At 46.8% G+C, this 24462-nt stretch overlaps 1 protein-coding gene across 4 annotated transcripts in view; it reads right to left on the bottom strand.

The window, feature by feature from the left end:
- Nucleotides 1-24462, bottom strand: part of Znf618 (zinc finger protein 618) — a 103514-nt gene continuing 79052 nt past the window's right edge. For 2 of the 4 annotated variants that reach the window (XM_033758968.1, XM_019209815.2), the window contains 4 exons: nucleotides 21700-21780; nucleotides 18689-18766; nucleotides 7278-7379; nucleotides 1-6660 (listed from right to left, as the gene is read on the bottom strand). In XM_033758968.1, the coding sequence (XP_033614859.1) occupies nucleotides 5144-6660; nucleotides 7278-7379; nucleotides 18689-18766; nucleotides 21700-21780 (1778 nt within the window). In that variant the 3' untranslated portion in view covers nucleotides 1-5143. Of the gene's footprint in view, nucleotides 6661-7277; nucleotides 7380-18688; nucleotides 18767-19671; nucleotides 19717-21699; nucleotides 21784-24462 lie in introns of all 4 variants that reach the window. The other 2 variants (XM_010639419.2, XM_033758967.1) reach the window with 2 other exon arrangements.

Genomic DNA, 24462 nt, shown 5'->3' with positions numbered 1-24462 from the left:
ATTTTTTTTTTTTTTTTTTTTTAAGATGACTTGAGTTTCTTGCACTCTAAGAGAGAGACACAGTCAGGTGTGCCTATGGTATTGCCTAGAACGTCTTAACTACTGAGAAGGGATGGGGTGCACGCGTGTGGTTACTGAGTGGGGGCAGGCGGGAGGGGGCACCAAGGCGTTCTCAAGATTTACCTGATGTGAACGAATCACCGACGTGAAGTTGTGGGAAAAAGAAAAAAGAAGGATCAGAAAACTGAAAATAATTTACGCTTCTTAAAAAATATCTCTGCTTCGGGTGGTTGTACAAAATGATTTCCTGATGCTTGGGATGTGGATGGCCCTGCCGCGGGGCTCTTGCTCTCTCTAGGCTGGCGAGGCCCAGCCCATGTCGGTCCATGAGCTCGCTTGCCCCTTGGGAAGCCACCCATCCTGGCTGGGCAGCCGGAGGTCCTAGGCAGAGATCGGCTGGCACTGGGTTGTGGGAGGAGCCCTTCCTTCCGGCGGGTCTCAGACCGCACGGTCTGGGCCAACCGGGATTTCAGGCTGTGCCACAAGAGATCCCAGGCCCCTGAGGTTGCGGACAAGGCTGGGGCTGTGCCCTTTTAAGGAACTTTGGTTCGAAGAGTCAAGGTGCCCAGTGGGACGCTTGGGCGGGCAGGACCCTGCTGGGTCACGATGCTAATGCCCGAATGCAAACCTGGCAAATCCTCGGTACAGGAGCTGAATCTTCACAGCATCGCCCGTGGTAGTGGTGGGGGTGGGGGCCTGAAGGTGGCAGACAGTGATTCAGAGCTGCTCTTTCATTCCCATGGGAGTAGGCGCCTTTTCATACAGAAACCTCAAGGCTCCTCGGGCAGAAGCCAGGGCTCTCCCAACCACGATCTTTAGACCCAAATGAGAGAGGAAGAAAACAACGAGAACAAAATCCGCCCCGGGAACCCTGCAAAGGGGAGACCCGGAGAGAAACGTGAAAGGGAAAACACCGTTATCATTGGTTCACCATAACTGGCCTAGCAAACATTAGCCACAGTGAAGAGAGGCGGCTCCTTCCTGGATCGCCCACTGCCCAGCAGGGGTGGGACTGGCAGGGCAGGGACCAGAGGCCCCGCTGCGGTCTCTAGGGCACAACCTGAGCCTCACGTAGTCTCTCCGTGTTTCTGTCGCCAACTACAGCCTTCCCAGGAGTCCTCCACTACATCTCAGAAGGAGCATCACAGCCATGCTCCCAGGGCCAGGGCGAAGTTCAGAATCCAGGGCAGCTTATGGAATGAGGCCACTCACCATGCCCTCGGCCCCTCCTCTTCTAAGCACAACACGATGATAATAACCTGCTGAGCATCTCACAGGCTTCTGTTTTCCATGTTTGCCCTGGCTCCGCTGCAAACCTTCTGGTTACCCTGTGGCCTTAGATGGTACATGCAACACCTCTGACGTCTCTCTGGGCGCCCACCTATCAAGGAGTCAAGCCCAAGTCTGGGGTAAGCAGGTGTTAAGAACTGGGGGCTCCTAAAGGCAGAGGTTTCAGCTTCACAGTGACTAATGCCTTGCAGAATTCGCCATTGTTTCTAGAAAGTGCAAGAGCTAACAGGTCAAACTGACAAGAGGACTGCTGGCAGACCAAATGGCTGGTGCCAAAATTCCTTCACGGATTTTGCGAGATCCATGACTTCCCATTTGCGCCACTGGCTGCCCTTCTCTCTTAGTCAGGAAACCTCAATGCCTTCTCCCTGATGCCAAGCGCGAAGCCATCAAGTGGGCCAGTGGGGTCATGTCCTAACTTGTGATGTAGCAGGTGGCTTTCTGTGCTGGGAACCCACAGAAAAGAGCAATGGGTTTGTTCAGGTAGCATCAGTTCCTGGTTTCTGAATGCCACCAGAGGGAGACCTGACAGGTTGACCTAGGCATTGAGAACTGTGCTGGGATGCTCACATCCCTCCACAATCAGGTAGACCTGAGAGCCCTGGGCTAATGAAAGTCCAAAGGACCACTCAAAGCTGCAGTCTTTGGCTTGGGCTCTGTTGATGACCACAGAGGGGGAAAAGCCCTGCTGAGTGAAAGTATAGTTCTTCCACTTGTCCCCTTGGTCTGTGGATGTCAAAACAAAGGCTGTTTCTATCCTGGGAATCAGGTAGCTTGAGGCAGGCTGTATCCAAGTCAGCAGGCAGAGCCACCTTTACTCACAAGGATATGACAGAAATGGCCCAACTTCCTGGTCTCCCAGCTCCCAAAAGCCTGTGGTGGACTTATGGGAGTCCGAACTATGGGGCAAACAACAACATCTTTCTGAAGGTCAAGGCCAAGCCAGGCACCGGGAGATGAACTAGAAGAGCCCATCTCAATCCTTTGGATGAGCTGGAAATTTGGTAAGGTGGATATTGCTGGAAATAATGGGGCAGGTGGCTGACCTGTGAGATCTTTGGGTTTTGTTAAGCTGCCTGTCACAGCAGGATTTGTACTGTGGAAATGGCCTACATGAGAGAGCAAGCTGACAGGGCACCTGGTACAGCCTTTTCTGTTGGTGACACCAATTTCTAGGGAACCAAGGTCACAAGTGTTGGCTATGTGGACAGGAGACAGCTTTCTGAGGACCTAATAGCACTTACACCAAGCCTGCAGAGGCAGGCTAAGCCTAAGTACTGAACTGAGGTACAAAAGAACTGGATTATTGGAGGTGACAACCTAATTTCAGATATTTCCAGTAAATATGACTTACTCTAATTTTCATTCTGGAGGGTAAGCATCTCACGCTCTAAAGAGACCACTGAGTGCTCGAACTGCTTATCTAAGTATGGCTGATGGTTCTGCAATTCATTGGCCTAGTAACAGCGCTGTCAGCATAACTGGTTCTGCTTTCATTGACAACCCTAACAGGCAGCTCCTATCCTTCCAGTGTCAAGTTGTGATGGTCCCATCCAGCAGTCAAGCAAGATTAATATAAGAAGCATCTGTCAATCATCAGCAACCCAGAGCCTACCTTCCAGAATGTCCAAAGGTCTGATCAAAAATCTGCCGATGTTCCACATTCTCTAGGAAGCAACATTTGGTTCCTGTCTGTATTCTCCCTGTTCCGGTTCCACCGTGGACAGGAGGCTCTTCTGATGGTGGTAATGAGTTGGAAATGTAGAATACCTAGAACTTCTTCTCCAGGAGAGGAGCCAGCCTGTGGTTCCCAAGACCATGGCTTACTTACTGAAGCGATTGTGGAAATGGCCCACTCTGATCCATTTCAATATGTCCAGGACTGCAGGGAGAGCTGGGTTAGTTTCATGAGGCAAAGTGTACAGTGTTCTGGGCCCATGATCACGATGCTTAAGCCTTCTTGAGTTTTAAACCAACTTTACTCCCCTCCTGCCAGGGCCCCAGGGGAGAGGGCTATGGTACAGTGCTTTTTATAGTCGAGGTATCTCACAGTTGAGTAATGCTTTATTACTGGGTGGGTGAGGGGGTCCACTTAGCTAACCCCCACAATGGCAGAAGGTGCCCCTGCAACAACGGTGGTCATTCCTAGCCTGCAGTGCAACCATCCCTATCCCACAGCCACAGACGCCTGGGGGACAGGGGACTACCAGCTCTTTACTCACTCAGGGGTGGGGCGGGGTTGAAAGCTGATCTTGGAGAGAATGGGTTCTTCTCAGCAGAACCTTGGTTGCTCGTGGCTGGGAGGTCAGGAGAGGGGCCTAAAGACCCTGTCACAGCATCAAGCTGAGGGTGTCTACACTCAGAGCATCAGCTATTCAGCCCACAATGCACCAAGCTCAACTGCTGTCCTGGTTGGACACTGGAGGTGCCTGTAGGGACCCCTGAGGGCTTCAGACTGCCTGAACCCTGGGAAGGGAGGAGAGAATGGGTGTGGGGTGTGGTGGATGTGAATTTGGACCAACTCTGGAGCCCGGAGGGGCCAGAAGGGTGGGGAATGTGGTGAGGAGTGGAAAGCACTCTGGGAAGAGAAGCCAGATGCTCACGGTACCAGACACAGCCAACCAGGAGGTGGCTCTTCTGCTTACATTCAGGAGAACCCCATGTGCCGCCCATATGGCTTCCACCAAACCCCACATCTGAGGAACCCACAACCCTTCCCCGTCCCTAGGTCTCCCGGACTGGACTGTATGAGAAAGGCTGATAAAAACCTTAGGATACTGAATAGACCACTGAGATGAGCTAGTTTACAGTGTGACTTGAGGAACAAAAAGGGCAAGTAAAAAACCCAAACACTCCAAAACATAAGTTATAGACATTCAGTGCCTCCTAGCAGAGTCTAACTCAAATTTGAAAAAAATGAACCCCCAAAAAGTTAAAAATCACTAAAATGTTAGGAAAAAACATACTGAGCGGAGACAGTTATCTATACTTCTCTGAAAAATGTCTTTTTTTCTCTCTTATATTAAAAAGCAAAATGTCAGCTTTATATTCTTAAAGTCTCCTTTCCTGATTTAGGGAGATAGATAGGTGTGTTTCTAAGGCGGCTGCCTGGGGACACCCAAGGGTGATCGCAAAGGCAGCAGCTCAATGCCCTGAAAGTGAACAAGAAACAAAGTCCAGTGCAGAAACTGTCCATTGGATGCAGTTTGGAGAATCCACGGCACAGCAGCTGGGGCAGGGAGTGGACGCTGTGGGGGTTAGGGGGCTAGGGGGTGGGGGCGGCAGGGGTGGAGGACAGGGCGTGTCAAGTCACTTCAGATCTCAGCTGCCTGAACATTTCACGACATCAGTTTCTCCCAGTCTGCACACCTGAAAAACGGAGTCTTTAGAGCCCCTTCCCGAGAAAAGGTGAAACTTCTCTCTCCTTCCCAGTCACTTGGCTTTCCTGACACACCCAGCCCAATGCACACACACCTGCAAACAGGTGTGTGTACACGCACCAGGGTCATGTGTGTGTGTGCACGCATGTGGAAGGTTCTCTGGCTGCAGAGATGAGCACAAAGCCCCACACCCATGGCATGCGTGTTCAGACACGTGCACATATGTGTGATGTAGACACACATGCACACACACACTGAAAAAAAGCACTTAAGTTTCCAGGGGGCATTAGAATGAGGTCCACAGTGTTTAGAACTTAAATTCCTTTTCTTTGTTTGTGACAGTGTTGTGTGTTCTTTTCTAATGTTCTCCTTTTGTTTTGCTTTTTGTTTTTCTGCTTTCCCGAAGTAAAGTCTTAAAGCATGTTGGATTTCAGAAACATGAGTTTGTTCATGTCTTCTGGACTGAGCAGTCGCCTCCTTTTGATGAGAAGCGCTTGTTCACACATATTTACACATCCACTTCTCGCCCCAACGGCCGGAACCGCAAGGAGCCAGAAGGCGAGCTTGGCAAGTTTTGTGTGCTTTTGGGTCACGCATGACCAGTACTGGAAGAGATCTGGGGTGGCCTGGAAGAGGGGCTCCTGCAGATAATCGTACACTTCGCTCTTCCCCAGGCGATCGTCCTCCTGAGCTGCGGGGTGCTCACTGGCAGCGGTGCGCGGCTTCTTGGCGGCGGGTTCGAAGTCGGCCTCCTCGGCCCAGGACTCCTTCACCTCATTGATGAGCTCGCAGACCTTGCCGATGATCTCTTCATGCTGGTAGGGTGGCACAGGCCGAAGCTTCTGCTGCGGGTCCAGGATCATGGCCACCTTGTGGGCTGGGTGCACCTTGAAGTTCTCCTTGAGTGCCTCGAGGAAGAGATGGCACAACTTGCTGACAGTGCCCGCGTCGTTGGCCTTGGCTGTGAACAGCTTCTCCAGCCGGACGTAGGTAGGAAGCACCAGCTGCAGGGTGGGCTGACTCTCGTTGCTCAGCTCGATGACGGCCTGCTTCACAGGTGTGAGGATGGCCGCCAGGTTGCTGAGCAGGTGCTTGTTGAGACTCTGGATGAGGTTCATCTTCTTGGCTCGGCTGTAGAACTCACAGATCTGCTCATAGCGCTCATGCACCAACAGCAGCGAGTCTGTCACCGAATTCCAGCAGGGTGGCGGTGATGTCTCCTCCAGAGACCCAAAGGTCTCCTTGGCAAGGCCCGTGGAGCCCGCCAGGTCCTCGCACACGTTCAGCAGCTCAATGACCTCGTGCATGCTGCGGGCCTGCAGCGTCCGCTTGCTCAGCACGCTCTGCACCACTGAGTTCAAGGCACAGGCTGAGCAGCGAAGGCACATGCCAGCCTTGGAGAAGGCGGATGCGCTCACCCGGCAATCCGTCACATACACTGTCCTGATCTCTGACATCACGAACTCTGACAGCACGTTTTGTACCCAGTGGTGCACCAGGTCACCACTGTCACGAATGTCTGCACCCTTCACCCCCAGCACGTAGCTCTTGATGTGGTTACCCTCAGCCTGGTAGGCTGTGAGGATGTAGCAGGAGTCAGGGCCAACACTCTGAGAGTGGCAGGTGACGCCGATGCCCAGGCAGGCGTTGCTGCCCAAGGCACATGTCACCTTCACCTTCACCTGGTTGTACATGCGTGGCAGGTGCTTTAGTGCCAGCGTGTTGAAGTTGCCCAAGATCTCAGTGACTGAGAAGGCCCCGTAGCGGGCACCACTGTCTACCAAAGTCTGGGCGAATTTGAGGAACTCCTTCCCGCTGACCACGCTCAGTGCACCCAGGTCAGCACACATGACCCGTAACAGCCGCTCTGCGATGTTCTGCCGCTCCTTTTCAGGGATCATGCTATTGGGTGTTAAACCACTGGTTGTGGCTGGCAGAAAATACAGAGAGATATGATTAATTCTGGTGTTTAAGACTGCCTGGCCTAGCAGCCACCTAATCTAAACTCCTAGTACTAAGAATGACAAGTAGATTGTATCTTATACGCGAACTGGTGGTGCTAGCTGTTTAACATGATATCCTTGTTTAACAAGGATAAAGTTCTATGGTTGATTTGAAATGCCTGCCAGAGGCATAAGGATAGAATAGTGATATGTATGCAATATGTTTTCCATATGTGCCATTCATTTACATGTTTGAAGACAATATAGGAATCAGCACTAAAAGAATCTTTAGTACAATGTATGAAGACAGTGTCAGGAAAAAGCCAAAAGAAACTGTGGAGAGGTGGGGGCTCTCTTCTGATTCTAACTGGTATTTTTCTGACTAGAAATATTACCTCATCTCCCTGGGCTTCCTGCCCATCCTTGCGCATTAAGAATTTCTGAAAATAATGTCTTTATTGTAAGCATGTTTTGGAAACTGTTGTGCATCACCATGTGTTGCCACAGGAGACTCAGCCAGTAGGAATGGCGGGGAGGAAAAACTGGAGCAAAACTGACAGGACTTCTGTGAACCCCAGGGCCCAGCACTGCTGCGGAGACATACTGTTATTGGCACTGTTCCTCTGGCCCTGAGGTTTCCACTTCTCTTCCACGACAGCAGGTGGTGATCGGGACTGGTTAGAGGGGATGTTGTTTTCATTGTCAGCTGTGAGTACAACAAGAAGAGTGTGTTACTTTGAGGGGAAAGAGGCTGGTGACGAACAAGATGAGAACTAGTGCGGGGGGTTACAAGTGAAATGTGACCTTCGGGACTCAGATGTGCGTTGAGTCCTGGATCTTCCTTACAGAACTATGTGTGCTTACAAAGCCTCATCTTCATCATCTGGGAAAACGGGGACAACCACGCTGCCATCAGACAACCCCTGGAAGGGCTCTGGAGACGGCACGGGAAGGGCTCAGCTCAGTGCCTGGGGAAGAGGGGCTCTCGGTGGGAGCCACCGCATACTGAGCCTGGGCTGGCAACCCACACCTACACCATCAAAAAGCTGCAGCTCTGAAACGGAGTGGTCAAAAGCACTTCCTCCCCGCTCACTTCTTTAGAGTGTGCTTTTTGCCTCTTTAGTGTATTTACTGGAAGTTTTAGAAAATGAACAAAACAAAGCCAAAGCACTACCTACGTGACACAAAGTACTAAGTCACCAAACGCTTTTCCGTAAGATGTGAAAACTGAAGTCCAGCTATTAGAAAATACTGTCCAAGATCAGAGAGAAAAATGGTACAGAGCTGGGACACAGACTTCAAACACATAAGGAGCCGGACAGAGTGAGTGGCTTTCATAGCTATGAAACTACATTTGTCACAGACTAGAGGCTGCCCCATAGCTGCTGTAGTCAGCAGGCTACATTAAGAACAGGCCTCCAAAACACAAAGGTATCGTAAGTAAATACATCACAGACAAAGAAATACAGTGAGAACAGTAGGAAGTGTGGCCAGAACGACCAATCAAAGAATCAGACACAGAAATGACAAGAGATGCTGCGTTAGCTGATAAAGGCCTTAAAAACAGCTGCTGTATCCTAAACATGTTCAAAGATGTGAAGGAAAACATGAACATCATAAAGAGAAAAATGGAAAATGTTTTAAAAAAACCAAAAAACAAAAACAGTTCAAACCAGGACTAACCCAAGTGGAATTATTGTGTAAAAAAAATTTTACACACACACACACATGAAAAAGTCTCAAAAAAATAAACAGCATGGACAATAGCAGGTAGTTTAATATACTCATAAATATAAGCATAAGTATTAAAATGGGAATCTGATAAAAAAGGAGAGGAGCAAAACAATATTTGAAGAAATGGTCAAACATTTTCCAAATTGGACAAAAACTAAAGCATTCTAAAAGCTCAATGCATACCAAGCAGAACAAACATAAATGAAACAGCACTAATACATGGCATCCCATAGAATCAAACTGCTGAAAACCAATGAAAAGAAAAAATAACCTTAAAGGAAGGAGGGAAATTATGTACATATAAACAAAAACAAGACTAACTACAGACTTTTCATCAGAAACTATGCAACCTGGAGTCAAGAGAATAAAATACTACAAGAAAATGTCAGCCTAGAAGTCTACATCCAGTGATAGTACGTTTCACAGATGAAGATGAAACAGACTTTTAAAACAAAAAAGGGATTTGCATTATGCAAAATATTAAAGAAGTTCTTGAGGTCCAAGAAAAATAATACAAGTAAGAATCTGGAGCTTCAGAAAGAAAAGTAGAGTATTTGAAAAAAACTCTGTATGTATGAATAAATATTTTAAAAAAATCTCTAGGGCTGGGGATTTAGCTCAGTGGTGCCGCTGCCTGCCTCTCCAGCACAAGGATCCAAGTTCAATCCTGGTACAAAAAAAAAAAAAGAAAAAAACCCCAAACAAACAAACAAACAAACCTCTACCCTCATTTTTAATCACTTTGAAATTTAACTGCTCATCAGCTTCGAGGACTATGGCAATTATATGTAAAAGAATGTTATATAATAAGATCAGCAAGACCAGAAAGGGAAATTAGAAGACTCTGCTGTAAGATTCTCACACAATATTGGAAAGCAGACTAATGTTAATTGGAGATCATCAATTCAAAATATACAGTTTAAAACCCAAAAATAAATCAAACTACAGCAAGGATAAATTAATTGCTTTGACAAAAATAGAATCCTACAAAATTCTCAATCCAAAATAAGGTAGCAGAATTAAGGAAAAATGGAACAAAGAAAAAAGAAGATGAATAGCCAATAAGCAGAAAGATGGAAAATTTATACTCAACAATACTCTCAGATTTCAAAATAAATGCCAATGTCTTAAAATTCCATGGAAAACTCAGTTTCATTAAGGAAAAAGCTAGACCCGATCTAATAGTATGTTTTTGAGGCAAATTAAGAGTAATAAGCTGAATAAAGTACTGTATACCATGGACAGAATAATAGAAAGAAAGCTAGCTATGTGGGTCATGTTATTTTATAAAACTAGACCTCAGGGCTGGGGACTTAGCTCAGTGGTTTCACCACCTGCTTTGCAAGCGCAGGGATCCGAGTTCGATCCCTGGTACCAATAAACAAACAAACAAACAAACTAAACCTCAGAATAAGAAATATTACCAAGAAGGGCCAGAGATTTAGTTCAGTGGTTCTGCAATCAGCCTCACAAGCACAAGGACTCAAGTTCAATCCCCAGTACAAAAAAAAAGCAAAGATAGTAAGAGACCCTGTGTAATGATAAAGAGTCAAATTACCAAGAATATATAATAATCCTAAAGGTACATGCAGAGCTTTAAAACATGTTAAGTAAAAATGGAGAGGTCAAACAAAAATAGATAAATGCACAATTGTAACTAGAGATTTCAACTTTACCTTGTCAGTAACTGTTAGTGAGAAAAGAAAACAAAAACAAAAACACTGATCATAAATGGACAGATAGCCACAAGTGGTGGCACACACCTGTAATCCTAGCACTTAGGAGGCAGAGGCAGGAGGACTGCTACAAGTTCAAGGCCAATCTGAGCTACATAGTGAGTTCAAGGCCAGTCTGAACTACATGGTGAGACCCTGTCTCAAACAAACAAACAATGAATAGCCAGAGAGGCAACATGAAGCAGTCTAATACTTATATAACTGGATTTCCAGAAAAAGGAGGTGAGGCAGAAAATATCAAAATCATATAAGGTTAAATTTCAAGTCAACACCAAGAAGACATTTAGAAAAATTATAACTACTAAATATATTATACTTTTACATAACTCCTGGGTCACAGAAAAAAACATGAAACTGCAAAAAAGTTTTGAATTAAATGAAAACAAAAACATTAACATTTCAAAATGTGTGGGGTATTATTTAGAGCAATGTTTATTTGTAGCCTTCAATATTAGAAACGAAAGGCTTAAAAATCAGTAAGTATCATTAGGTTCGATCTTAGGAGGTCTAAAGAAGCTAGGTGTAGTGGCACACACCTGTAGTCCCAGCTACTTGGGAGGCTGAGGCAGGAAGATTACTTCAAGTCCATGGGTCGGAGACCAGCCTGGAAAATGGTCTGGACCCCATCTGAAAAGATGGGAGAAGACCTCATTGGCGAAGTGGGGTGGGGGGTAGGGTGTAATTTAAGTCTAAAGTAAGAAGAAACAATATGAATAAAAGCAGAAATGAAATAGAAACAAGAAAAAATTCAAAAAAAATCAATGAATGTAAAAGTTGATTCTTTGCAAAAAAAAAAAAAAAAATCAATAAAATTGATAAGCTTTAGCCCGAGGACACAAATCATCAGTACTAGGAATGGAAGAAGGGCCATTTTACAGAGGCCAGAGATATTAAAGGGACTAAAAATGATTACAAACTTTATGCCAATAAATTAAACAATTTAGTGAAATATCTTGAAAGACACAAAGAAATAAAGTTCACTCTAGAAGAAATAGATAATCTGAAATAGTCCTGCAACTGTTAAATAAATTGAATTGACAATACAATAGATTTTCACAGGCTCATAAAAGTTTATTGGTAAATCTGAATAAACATTAAAAGAAAAAAATATAAATTCTTCTAGAAAACAGAAGAGATAAGAACATCTCTAAATTTGTTTTATGAACGTGCCATTTCCCTGATCCAAAACCAAAAAAAGAAGCACTCAAAAAAAAAAAAAAACTTTTAGAGCAACATCCCTCATAAACAGATATGTGAAAATCCTTAACAAAATACTAGCAAACTGGGATCTGAGGGTGCAGCTCAGTGGCAGGGTGCTTGCCTAGCATGTGTGAATACCTAGATCCGATTCACAGCACCAAAAAAAAGTTAGCAAACTTTATAAACACAGCAATATATAACACAGAAGCCTGTGCCTCACAGCTGTATCCCACACTCTGGGAAGCTGAGGAAAGAGGACTGAAAGTTTAAGCCCAATCTGGACAACTTCACAAGATACTGCCTGAAGACAAAATAATAAAAATGGGCTGGGAGGCAGCTCAGTGTGATGGCCCCGATTCAATCCCCAGTGCTGCAAAACCAAACCAAACCAAACCCAAAAACCCAAATTCCTACATTATCATAAATGGAGTTTATTCTAGAAACGCAAGTTGGGGTTAATTTGAAAATCTGTCACTTCAATTCCTATACTGAAAGAAAAAATAAGAAAAATCACTGTATTAGATATTAAGTCATGCTAAAATGTGACAAAATTCAATACTCATTCATGATTCAAATTCTCAGCAAACTAGAAAGAGATAAACCTGGTAAAGGGCATCCAAAGAAATACTTAGGCTTACTACTCCTGTACAAATAAAAGAGATTACAAAGAAATATCATAAGCAATGATATTCCAACTGATTAATAATCTAGATGAAACAGACTAATTCCTAGAAAGACATAAGCCAAGAAACTAACTCAAGAAATGGAAAATCTAGACAGATCTGTAGAAAAAAGACTAATAAAAGTTCACATAAAAAAATACACAAAAAAACCCCAAAATGCCCAGGCACTTCATTTGTGAGTTCTATCATATACATTAAAAAGAAATTTTCAATTCATTTTATGAAGTATTATTCTGATTCTAATGTTAGATAAAGAAATAAAAGGAAAAGAAACTACAGTTTCATAACCTTTCATAATATACATACAAACTTCCTCAACAAAATGTATTTGCAGACAAGTCCAGATTATATGTACATGATTCTATACCACAAATGAGATTTATTCCAGGAAATGGTTCAACATACAAAATCAATGTAATGTACTATATTCTACATTAATAGGAATAAAAAATGAAAATTGTATTATCATCTCACCGATGTAGAAAAAGCACCTGACAAAATTTAGCACCCTTTCATTAGAAGAGCACTCAATGTCGTAGGAATTGAAAGAAACTTTTTCAATATGCTGAAGGAAAATTATAAAAAAAACCTTTAGCCGACATCAAGCTTACTAGTAAAACACTGAAAATTTTGTCCCTAAGATTAGGGACAAGAATATTCACTCTTTTCTATTTAACATGTATGAGAACTGCAAATCACAGCACTTAGAAAAAAATGTCCAGACTGGAACAAAAAGAGTAAAATTATATTTATGGATGACATGATCGTGTATACTGAAAATCCTACAGAATCCAAACACACAAAACTATGAGAACTCATAAACACATTTGGCAAGGTTGCAGTTATGATATAAGATCAGTATAAAAACTCAAGTGTATTTTTTTTTATATATTTTTCTTCACTAGTAATAAACGTTCCAAAAATTAAACTAAAAAAGCGATTCCACTTAGAATAACTTCTAAAACAATAAAATACTGAGTACTAAATTAACAAAAGTGCAAGAATTGTAAATTGAAAACTGAAAATATCATTGCAGAAGCCTAAAGAAGGCTTAAATAAAAGGAAAGACATTCCATGTTCATAGATTAGAATTAATAGTTAAAAGGCCAACACTTCCTAAACTGATATAGATTCAGCAGTCCTTACTGAAATCTCATTTTTTAAAAACAAAAATTGATAAGCTGACCCTAAAACTCATACTAAAATGCAAAACAGGTAGAATAGGTAAAACAATCTTGAAAAAGAGCAAAACCTGAGAGCTCACACTTGTTCATTTAGAAAACTACTACAAAGCCCTTATAAACAGTCTGGTAATGGTGGAAGTAATGACATACAAATCAATGGAATTCAATTCAAAAACACAGAAATACACATTTAAGGCCAGGTGATTTCTGACAACAGGGGAAAGAACAGTCTTTTGATGCTTGGACACCTGGCTACCCCCATATAAAAGAATGAGGTTGGACTCCTACCTCATACCACATTCAGAAATTAACTCAAAGTGGAATACAGAATGTAAGAGCTAAAACTGGAAGCCTCTTAAAAGAATGCATAGGAGTTAAGTCTTCATGACCTGAGGGTTATACAGGTTTTTTTAGACATGATACAAAAGAAAAGAAAAACAAAAACACTGATCATAAATGGACAGATAGCCACAAGTGGTGGCACACACCTGTAATCCTAGCACTTAGGATTTTTTTAGAAAAAAAAAAAAACAAAACAAAAAAACAGATGTACGGGCTTTATCAAAATCAAAAACTTATGTTTCAAAGGACAACTTCAAGAAAGTAAAAAGACAACCCATAATATTGGAAAAATACCTGCAAATCATATATGTGGAGGGGCCTTATAGCTAAGATATACAAAGAATTCAACTCAATAAAAAGGAAGAAAAAGCCAACTGAAAAATAGCCAAATGATCTGAACAGGCATTTCTCCAAACAAGAGATACGAATGGTCAAAGCGATACTTGTTCAACATTATTAGCTGTTAGAAAAAAGCGTATTAAAACCCACAATAAGATACCATTTCACAAGCATTAGGATGGCTATCGTCAAGAAAATAGTGAAAAGTGCCACCAAGAGTATGGGGAAATCAGAACCCTCACGGGCTGGTGGGGGTGTAAAGATGGTGCAGCCACTTTAGGAAACAGTCTGGCAATTCCTCAAGTAGCTAAACACAGCCATACGGTCTGGTGTCTCTACGCTTACGCATAATACCTAAGTTGTAAGCACACAGGCCCGCACGAGGAACTGTCCATAGCTTTTATGCCGGATAATTCCCAAACAGGAGACTCACGTCTATTAACGCGTGACTAGACTGTATACATTCAAACAGTGGAATACTTCCGGCAATACAAAGGAATTTCAGATAACACGGGGAAAAAAAGAGATGAATTTTGAAAGTATGCTACATGAAAGACACAAAAGACACCAAATACTGAATAACTCCACATACATAAAATCCCAGGCAGAACAACAGTGAAAGAAAACAATTAGTGGTTCCAGGGCCTGGGGTAGGGGAAGGGGAATGGTTGCCAAGGGGCACGAGGAATTTTCTGGGTTGCTGGGAACATCATGTATGCTGATAGTGATCGTGGTTAACAACTGCATACATCTGTCAAAAACCCATCAAGTTACACTCTTAAAACTAGTAAGCTTTGTTTAGGTAAATTTTATCTCAACAAATCTGATTTAAATTTAAAATAGACTGTAAAGAAACCCATTCGATGGTAACAGTGGTCAGCTTTCAGTAGTGAGATCATGGCTGGTTTTTCACAGACTAACTTCTGTGCATTTTTCCAGTGCAGGGAATACGTTTCTTTTAATGCACGGACTGAACACTTACAAAGGAGAGACAGAATTTTAACAGGAGTAGCAGCAGTCTTTCTGGTTAACTTTCCCACAGGAGCACAGGGGTTTGGAAAACCTCAATGTGAGCCTGGCTTGGCCATGGCTCTGGGTTGTAACAGTGGATTAGCTTCAGGGTAATTCTCTAATTCTCATCCCTTCCAAAGAATTTGGGATTATTCAACCTAGTGTTGGATAACGACGTCTCAGATAGCTATTTCTCAGCATTCCCACCCCAGGGACAGACATCTATAAAGAGGAGCGGCAAAGCTGGAGTTCTACTTGTTTTCCTGAAGTGGAAATAGGAGAAAGCAGATATATCCCCAACCTGAAAATGGAAATCCCAAATCTGGAACATCGTTGTCCTACCACTACAAATGGTGAATTCCACACCCAACCTCATGTGACAGGTCACACAGTCTTAAAGCAGGTGCACTAAAGCACTGTATGAAATTGGCTTCAGGTGATGTATATAAGGTATACAAGAAGCAAACATGATTTCATATTTAGACTTGATTCTCGGCCCTAAGACACCTCATTACAGGATATATGCAAATATTCCCAAATCTGAAATATTTAAAATCCAAAATGCTTCTGATCCGCAAGCATTAGAGACAAGAGATTACTCAATCTGTACTTCTAACAGGTAATGGACAAACAGGTCTCTGCTCTTGTTGGGTCCTGGTGTGTACAAAAGCCCTCCACATTACGAGTGCCATTTCTGTGATCCCTCACCCAGCACTGCACAGTCCTGATAAAACCATTTCACAGATGGGAAAACCAAAGCCCAGAGCAGCAAGGCGGCTCAAAGGAATTTAGAAACCAGGTCTGGTCACCTCCCCAAACCTCAAACAGCAAGCTACCTGGAAAGTCCCTATGTCCCTCTCTCGGCTGTGGTCTGCTGGCTGGACTTTGATAAGGGGGTGCAAGAGATGACCTTGGAGAGTGCCCTTTGCTAATCTTCCTCCTGGGTCACCCACGGCCACACAGGGTGGCTCACGAGTGCCTAGGCTCTGAAGTTCATCTCCAAGTCGGAATCCTGGTCTAATGACCACTGTGACTGCAAGTTACTATCTCTTTCTGTGAGGTGGAGTTAATATGGGCATTTCACCCAGGAGACTGTTCTCAGAATTAAATGGTGACTGCGTGTAAAAGTTGTAGAACAGCACCTGGTGTCGAGTAAAAGTTCTAATGGTGTTGGATTGTTTTTCACAGGCTGTGCAACTTTTGGCCAGTGGTTACGTCCTCTGAACTTCAGTTCTTCACCTGTATAAAGGGGAAGCAAATGTGGCCCATAATAGACTTGTCTGGAAGAGCTGATGAAATACCCTACGTAAAGCTTAAACACTGCGCCTCACACATTGCAAGCGCTCACTACACGTTGGCTATCATTAGTATCATCACTGCCAATGCACGCTCCTGAAATGCCGCCAGCAAGCTTTTCCTACAGTTCAGAAAGGAAGTTTATTAGCGTGAATTAGCCTGCGCCATTCAGCAGCCTCTTAATGAGATTGGTGTTATTCGTGGCTGAGCCTCCTTATCAGCAGCGCTGTGAACTGCACAGCTCATGACGCTTAATTTCTCTCTACGGAGCCAATCCTTTAATCCTGATTCAGCCTGGCTGGGATTCCGCCTGGCTTTTGGTTGGATTGCTAGGAAGCATTCTCTGGCCTCGCTGGACCAGAACAAAGCAACCTGCAGTTCCAGGGGAAATGAGTCAAGATGCCTGGAGAGGTGGGGCCACCTCCAGGCTCAGCCTTGATTTGCATTCTAATGGCCTCAGTCCTCCACCTGCCCAGGGTGGGGAAAACACTGGCATCCTCAGTCTTCCTTAATCAGGCTTCAGCTTCCAGAAGCTGGCAGCAGGCAGGCGGGTGCCCAGGGCTTCAGGGTAAAGGACTGCAGGCTGTGAGGGTCTCGATCAAGTGACATGTTCAGGCAGTGGTCCCCAACTAGAGTGCCGCTGTTCCCCATGGGGACAGTCAAAACACCTGTGAGGACCTTCCCTCACTGGGGTGGCTGAGACCCTGGAAGCTGGCATGAGACCTGGGGTCTGTGTAACCTGTTTTAAAGATGGGAGCAAGGTTTTCTGCCTGAGGTCACCAAGGCACATCAACGGAGCAGAACTAGAATGGGGTGCTGGCTGCCACTAGGAGTACAGCCCTGACTTTAGAGTTCATCAGAAATGTTTTTAAAAGGCCCTTAAAAAGATCATGTGATTTAGTGCCCAGTATAGGGACCCGATAAGTGTATGCTGAGTGAATGAATGAATGAAGGTTACTCTGACAGAATAGCAGCGAACATTAAAGAAGTTGTAGGACTGTAGGATTTGTGCCTGTCAGGACAGACCTGGAAGAGCGAGAGGTTTACAAACAACGACAACAACAGTGAAAGAGGAAATATGAGCAGCTGCCAATTACTGAGCCATTTTGGGCTAAGCACTTTATTATTTCTAAGCACTTTATTTCTATTTCTAATACATTGCAGGTGGGTTCAACCCACAGCCTAGGGACCATGTGCTCTCTTTTTTTAAAACATAATATTTTTTAAAAAGGAACTTTTGTTACGAATATACATTAACTATATTATGCACTTTATATTCAACTCAAGACAATTTCTCTTCACTCTGTGGCCCAGGCAAGCCAAAAGCCTATGCAGGGCTCACTGTGAGGGACGGGTGGAGGGACACAGCTACGTCACCCTATCCAGATGTGTGTTTCATTTTGCAGAGTGTTAACCTGTCCCTGGGCTGTGGACTGAGGCTGGTGCTGAGACTAATTCCTGCCACTGGAATTTGAGCATCTCGGAGAGGTGTCACTTGTGGTCTGAGGTGGTAAAGAAATGTACCGCCCTTGCAACCTTCCCTTCTCCCCAAAAGCTAGAGAGGCCCCAGAAGACCTGGGGAAGGAAGGAGATGGATTCCGAAGTCACCATGGGACCAAGCAACCACGCTGCTCCCATCAGGATGCAGTGCGAGGAAGAAGTGAACGATGGGTAGGTTAAACCACTGGGAATCTGGGTTATCTTTAAAGCAAATAGTACCTCCTGATGGAATCAGGCAGTAGACTAGAAGTAGGGGCTGCTAGGACCAAAGCCTGAAGCTGAAGTCTGGGACATGCCCCAGGCAGGGAAGACAGAGACCCATACTATGTGGCCTCAAAGCATGTGACATGAAGGCTCCTAGACAGTGCTGAGCCTGAGCACGAAGCAGTGGTTCTCAGTGTGGTTCCTAGGCCAGTGGTATGAGTACTGCCAAGAATCTGCGATCAGAAGCAGAACCCCAGGCTCACCCCACAGCTGCACAATCAGAAATTCAGGGTGGGGCCTAGACATCTGCCCGGAAAAGCCTTCCACAATACACAAAGTCTGTGTACTGGAAGCACTAAGCCCAGCCTGCTCCAGGCTGCGGACCACTCTGCTCCCATCTTCTGCCTCTGCGCACCTTGATCTCGAACCACACTCAGTTCCTGCCTGGCCACTGGGCTTGAAGCAAGAGCTCCAGTGTCAAGGACGTCTTCTTCAACTTGGAACTGTCTGACTGCTCCCAAATGGCCTGAGCTGCATCCCCAGAATGAAGACCACCCTGTTAAGAGTTGACTTGGGCTCCCCATCCCGTGACAGTTTCCAGAACACTGCAGAGGGCTCTAGTCATCTATTCCACTTTCAGGAACTGAGGTGGGGCAGGGAAGAGAAGCTGCCTGCCCATCTGGCCTCTGTGCCTCCTGCCGTCCCATCCACCAGCCTCTCACTTGCACCACCTGCCCAGCCACCGCACCCTTACCTGCACTGTCTGCCCAGCTGCTGGCCCCTTACCTGCGTGAGACTGCATGTGCTCCAGCAGGTTGTTGTAGAACTGGAACTGGATCCCACAGGCGCCACAGGTGTAGGGCTCTGGGAGAAATGAGGCAGCAGGTGAAGAATGGCACAAGTCCCAAGGCTCTCTGCCAGGCTGCAGGCAGCTTTGGAAGCGGGAGCCCAAACCACCTGGTCTCCGCACTTGGAGCTCTGGGCCCAGCCTGTCTGCTCCCCTGTCATTAAACCGGCCAGGGAGAGGCTGGGGGAGGAAGGAGATATGGAGAGAGGAAGACATGCAGACAGAAGCCATTCAACTGCACGGAGCAGTTCTTTATTGAGTGCTTACTGAGTGCCAGGCACTGGAGAGGTCTTGAGAGGACGACTTCCATGGATCAGGAGCTCTCTCAAGGCACAGAATATGTCCCTTTGATTTCAAAGGGACCAGAAGAGGTTGCCTTTGAATGGCCGAATGAACGAACGAATGAACAAAAGACAGAGTGACAAACACACAAGCAGTAAAGGGAGGGGAAAAAAGAACGAGGTGAAGAAAGCCACAGCAAAGCAGGGAGAGGAAGATAAGACGGCCAAGCGAAGAGGGGCAGGAGGCGGACAGAGACATGGAGGGAGGCTGGGCAAGCCTGCGTTACCAGATATGTGTCCCCAGCACTCTTAGTAGAGCCTGGAGGGGAAGAGAAAGGGGAAGGAGAAGGAAGAAGAAAGACAGAGGGAAGGAGACGGAGGAGGACAGCTGAGATGGAACCGGAAGAGGTGTCCTGAGGCTGTCCCGAAGAATAGGAGTGGGAAGACTTGCGCGCTGGTGACCAGTGCTCAGGGCTCTGCTCTACCCTTGTCCGTGCTCCTCCACCCGCCTCAGCCCTGGACTCCTGCAGTTGCCCCAGCTGCCTGGTCTGCACAATCAGGTCAGGGCCCTGGGGAGGCCAGTGGAGTCTACTGCCTGCCCTGCCTTGCCCCCTCCAGCCCCCCACAGGACCATCACTTACTCTGCAGGAGAGGGAAAGGATTGGAAATCAGGGGACTTGCAGTTTCTGCAAAAGAGAAACAGTTTAGCTAAGTCTCTTCCAGTTCTGCCATTCTGTGATCCTCATGATTTCTCTTTCTAACCAGGGAGGCAGCTGGGGCTTTCAGCAGAGGAGGGAGCACCTGCCAGCCCCACTCACAATCTGAGGGACAGGAACGCTAGGGGAGGTTGGCACTGAGGTTACCTCCTTCAGAGAATGCAGGCTTCCTGTGAGTGCTGGGGTCAGCGGGCAGGGCAAGATCAGTGGGGGGGCCATCCCTCTAGGATGCCCCAGTGACATTAAGGCCATAAATACCCTAAAGAGAGAATGTCCATGAGTCGCCACCCACTTTGGGATTGGGCACCGGAAGCTGCTGCCAGGCGGTATTAACCACTAAGGCAGTGCCGGGGAGCTGGTGCGATTCTAAAGGCTGCTGCTCTCTCACACCTCGTCCCCCACTTCTACCTGGCACTGCCAGTGCCATGGGTCAGCGAGACTCAAACACAGCAGACAGAAAAGTGGGGCCACAGAGCAGGTGGGAAGACCTGGCTTCGCTACCTTCACCATTTGCAATCTGGGGGACTTGGGGCCACGACTGATCTCTTCCGAGCCTCAGTTTCCTCATCCGAAAAGTGGGGGTAACAATAACACTGCCCTCAACACGGTTGTGATAAGGATGAAAACAGGTAAGACACACAGAGCTCTGAACACATGCCAGGCACACAGTAAGCGCTCAATAAATGATGGCTGCCCGAAGCAGCAGCACATGAGAGGGTCATTCCCGCCGGAGTGTAGGCGCTGGTGCTAGGAGAGGCACAGGGGTTACAGCACAGGTTGGCTGGGAGCCCAGGGCACACCGGGACACTTCAATTCCAGTGTCCCTGCTGCTTCTTATTCCCATACAGTGTCAGACGACATGTGACGCCCACCCTTGGGAGGGGTTGTGGGAGTCACATTCAACATCACTGTGTTTACCAAAAAACAAAGAAAAAATTTAAATCCCTGAATAACCACCACCCAAAGCCCCTATCACCTGAGTGTGCGATCTGTGTGCTCACAACCACCTGGAGCTGTGTGTCCTTCACGCCACTTGTAGCAGAGGTGAATTTGAGAGACTAAGTCACCAGCTGTTAGGTGGTAGACCTGGGTTCAGACCTGGGCTTAGATGAAGTCAGGGCTGCTATTAATAGGCAGAAACGACCCCTAAAAGTCTGTGCTCCTGGTGAGTTCATAAAGAACCTGACAAGTAAATCATGTCCACTACCTGTCTATACCAGGACAATGCCCAGTACTGTGGCTGGCACAGACTGGCACCTAACATTTAGAGATTTCAACCATACAAGACAGTGAGTGAGTGCCTTATCTTAAGGAAACTACAGAGGCAGAATGCCTGTCCCCTCCTTCGCTGGCTGTCACCACGAAGTCTGGTTTGCGGGCCTTTCTCGGACACAGCTCCGCCAGGCTGAGCCTGGGTCTGCAGGCTCCAAGGTTTTGCCAGGGTTCTGCACGAGGCAGCCATCAGGGGGCGCCAAACACCACTGGGAAATCTCAGGCTAAGCAACCTGGGCTGTAGAGACTGGAAAGGAATCTTTGTTCTAATGGTCCCAGTCCAAAGTGGGGACAGAACTTGGGGCCTCAAGGTCTCAGAGGTCTCCCTGCTGCATCCCCTCTGCCTCTCCTGGGAAGAAATCAGCTGTGATGTTTATCTGAAAAACAGCAATGGCTCTATCAGGCCAACCACCCAGGTTGGCTGAGTTGATGCCGTGATTTGGGGAGCAGTTCCTCTCTCCATAAGGAAGAGACAAAGAGAAGCCAGAGAGGGATGTCCCTGGGGAAAAGGGCCCTTGCGGTTCTGCCTGGCCCTGCCCTCCCTCTGCTTTTATACTCAGCATCCTCCCAATAAGACCCACCATGTACCAGAAGACCCCAGCCCACGGGGCGCCTGACAATGCTGCAGACGGGGTGGCGGTGGTGGCTGCAGCGTAGAATGCCTGTCACAGACACACTCACCGCTGGAGTTTTGTGAACTGCTGTTTGTCTCTTCAAAGTGGTTTTGTGCTTTGCCTTCCACTCTCCGACTGAATGCGCTTTCTGCTGGGTGAGGGACAGGACAGAGAAAGCCATGGGCAGTGGTCAGCATGTGGTCTTGGGGAGGGGCCCGGAACTGGTTGAATACTGGGGTGCTCTGGTGGGGGAGCAGCACAGGGAGAGGGCTCCAGGGCTTCAAGATGGGCCTCATGAGCTCCTCAGGTTTGTCTGAACTGCCTGGCACTTTGTCAATGCCCCAAGAGACCCTGCTGGCAGGGACAGAGGCCCAGGTATGAGGGCGACCTGCCCAAAGTCTCAGAGATGCGATCCAAGCAATACAGCAGCTGGCAGGTGGGCCAGGGTGTCCCATCTTTGGCTCCTGGGCAGACAAACGAGTGACACTGTCACATGACATGGCCATCCTCAGCGCCCTCTATCAGATTCTGCTGTCATAGTCCCACAAAGGGGCAGCGGGGACTGCAGCCTGTTTCCTGGAGGCAGCTCTGAGAGCAGGAGGAGCAGGCAGTGACTGCAGCTCCATCAGGAGGGTAAACCCTGGGTGGCAGGAAGGGCATCCTGAGGTGGAAGGCACACGGAGGAGAGTGGGGGCAGCCCCACACCCTATAAAGGCCAGAGACCAGGAGAGGCAGTCAGAGCTCCCTCAGAGGAGGGCAAAGGGACTGGCCCCCCAGGTCTGCTTGCAGTCTAGCAGGGTCCTCTTTTTGGAAACGCTGCGAAGCAGAGAGTCCAGCCAAGTGGAAAGTCACACCCACCCATGACCTGCAGAAAGTACTGAAAAAGAAAACCCAAGTTGGAGGTAAGCCAGCTCTTCCAAGGTGCTCCTGGCACCACAGGGATGCCAGGTGATCCAGATGCAGACCCCGGGACATGCAGCTGACCCTGTTCCTTTCTCAAGGAGAAATGATTGTCACAGCTCGGAAAAGTTCCACCAGAAAAAGACCCATTTCAACTTTATTTAACCCAACCTTTCCCAAACACATCAGAGGTCCGTCTGGCAGAGCCTCATTTTAAAGATTGATTTTGTCCTATTCCACAAAAAATGGTGATCTTGGGAACCCACTTTGGGATGTTACTCTGCTCCTGTCCACCCTACTGAGAAGGGTGAGTGTGACTGCAGGTTCTGGGGCTCTGGTGTTCACTGGGGTGATGGATGGGAAAGGAAGCCAGCAGTGGCTCCTACAGGCCGGCCCAGTCCCCCCAACCCTCCACCCACGGCCCCACTGCACAGGGCCTCCCATGGAGCCTCCCTCAGTGGTTGACACTCCCTTCGAGTGTGACTAGGATGCCTGCGCTGAGTCCGAGAGACAGCATCTGTCCATTAGCAAAGAAGGCCCCTGTCGGGGACGGATCTCATTCCTGCTATGAGCCAGGCACTGGTTCAGATACTTTACGGCCATGGTCTCCCTTAGTTCTCCTAAAAGCCCTATGAGCCTACATGGTTATTCTCATTTCCAAGTGGAAAAAACCCATCAAATTCCCAGGTCTGGGTGCACGCCAGCCCTCTAAGATGGCAGAGAGACACTCACTCTGGGGACGCGTGCTCTGTGGTAGGAAAGGATTCCCTTTTCCACCTTAAATTCTCATGTTTGCAAAGGAACAGGGGCCTTCTTAGGCAAGAATTTTGCTTCTGCCAACATCTGGGTAGAACTTGGCATCACCAAATTGCCACTTCTTATTATGAGTATCCTATTGCTTGGCTGATAATGTGAATTCCTTGCCACAAAAGTGTGCCCCAGCAGATGAAGTCTCGCACACAAGCATGCTCACAGGCACATGTGGAGAGCAACACATTCGAGGATGATGAGGGCCACTTCTGCCTCCAGCATGCAGCATCTCACATCCCCTGCCACTTCCTGCTTCTAACTGGTGCCCTATAACCTGCCCAGCTGGCAAATCCAGATGTTATCCCCACCATGGGTCTTCCAAGTCCTGCCAAGGCAGCCCCACAGTTTGCTAGCAGCTCACTCGGGGACACCAACGGCCAATAACTGTCACACACGATGATACACTTGCCTCTGGGGGCAGCTTTCTGCAGAAGATGCAGGCATTAAAAACTCCAAGCCACAAAGCTCAAGAGTCCAAGCAAGATCTGAAGGCCATAATTCTGGTGAGACAATGTCAACCACCATGAGACTGTGATGACCAGTCTGCTTTGAGCTAACTTATGACTACTGTCACCAAACCATTGCCTTACAGGCCAGCTGATTCTTCTTTTGAGAGATTAAAGCACAAAAAAAAAAAAATGAAGAACTATGCCTTTGTCTCCAATTAGTTTCCTGAACCCAAGTCAAGAAAAGCATAGCCCACCACCCAGCCAGACCACCAAATAAGCTTATTCACTTGAGGTCTCGACTTGATCACTTGCATGTGTCATGGATAGTTATGGCCTTTGAGAGCAGCCAAAAGTGCCAGGGGTACCACATCACTCCAACCCACACCCCACAGATCCAGGAAGGAGGTCCAATGCTTACTCCATGTAAAAGTGTGAATCCAAGGAATCCTGAGAGTTGAGTGTCATCAGTATTCCTGGAGAAAATGACCACTGGGGACTTTTTATTGCATGTCCACCCTTTTCTGTGTGGACTCAGAAGATGTGGGAGCTGGCATTCACTGGCTTCCTTCTAGGCCTCTGTCTCCTGGAGTCATTCCCCAGGGAGTGCTAGATGGAGGAGGCCAAGAGCACAGAGCACCAGGCCCACCACTCCTCCACGGAGACCAGCTCCA

This window comes from Fukomys damarensis, unplaced genomic scaffold (genome assembly GCF_012274545.1).
Source record: "Fukomys damarensis isolate Sample0158 unplaced genomic scaffold, DMR_v1.0_HiC HiC_scaffold_36, whole genome shotgun sequence".
Lineage (NCBI taxonomy): Eukaryota > Metazoa > Chordata > Mammalia > Rodentia > Bathyergidae > Fukomys > Fukomys damarensis.
Note: the sequence above shows the minus strand (reverse complement) of the source record. Positions and strands in the feature narration are given on the sequence as shown.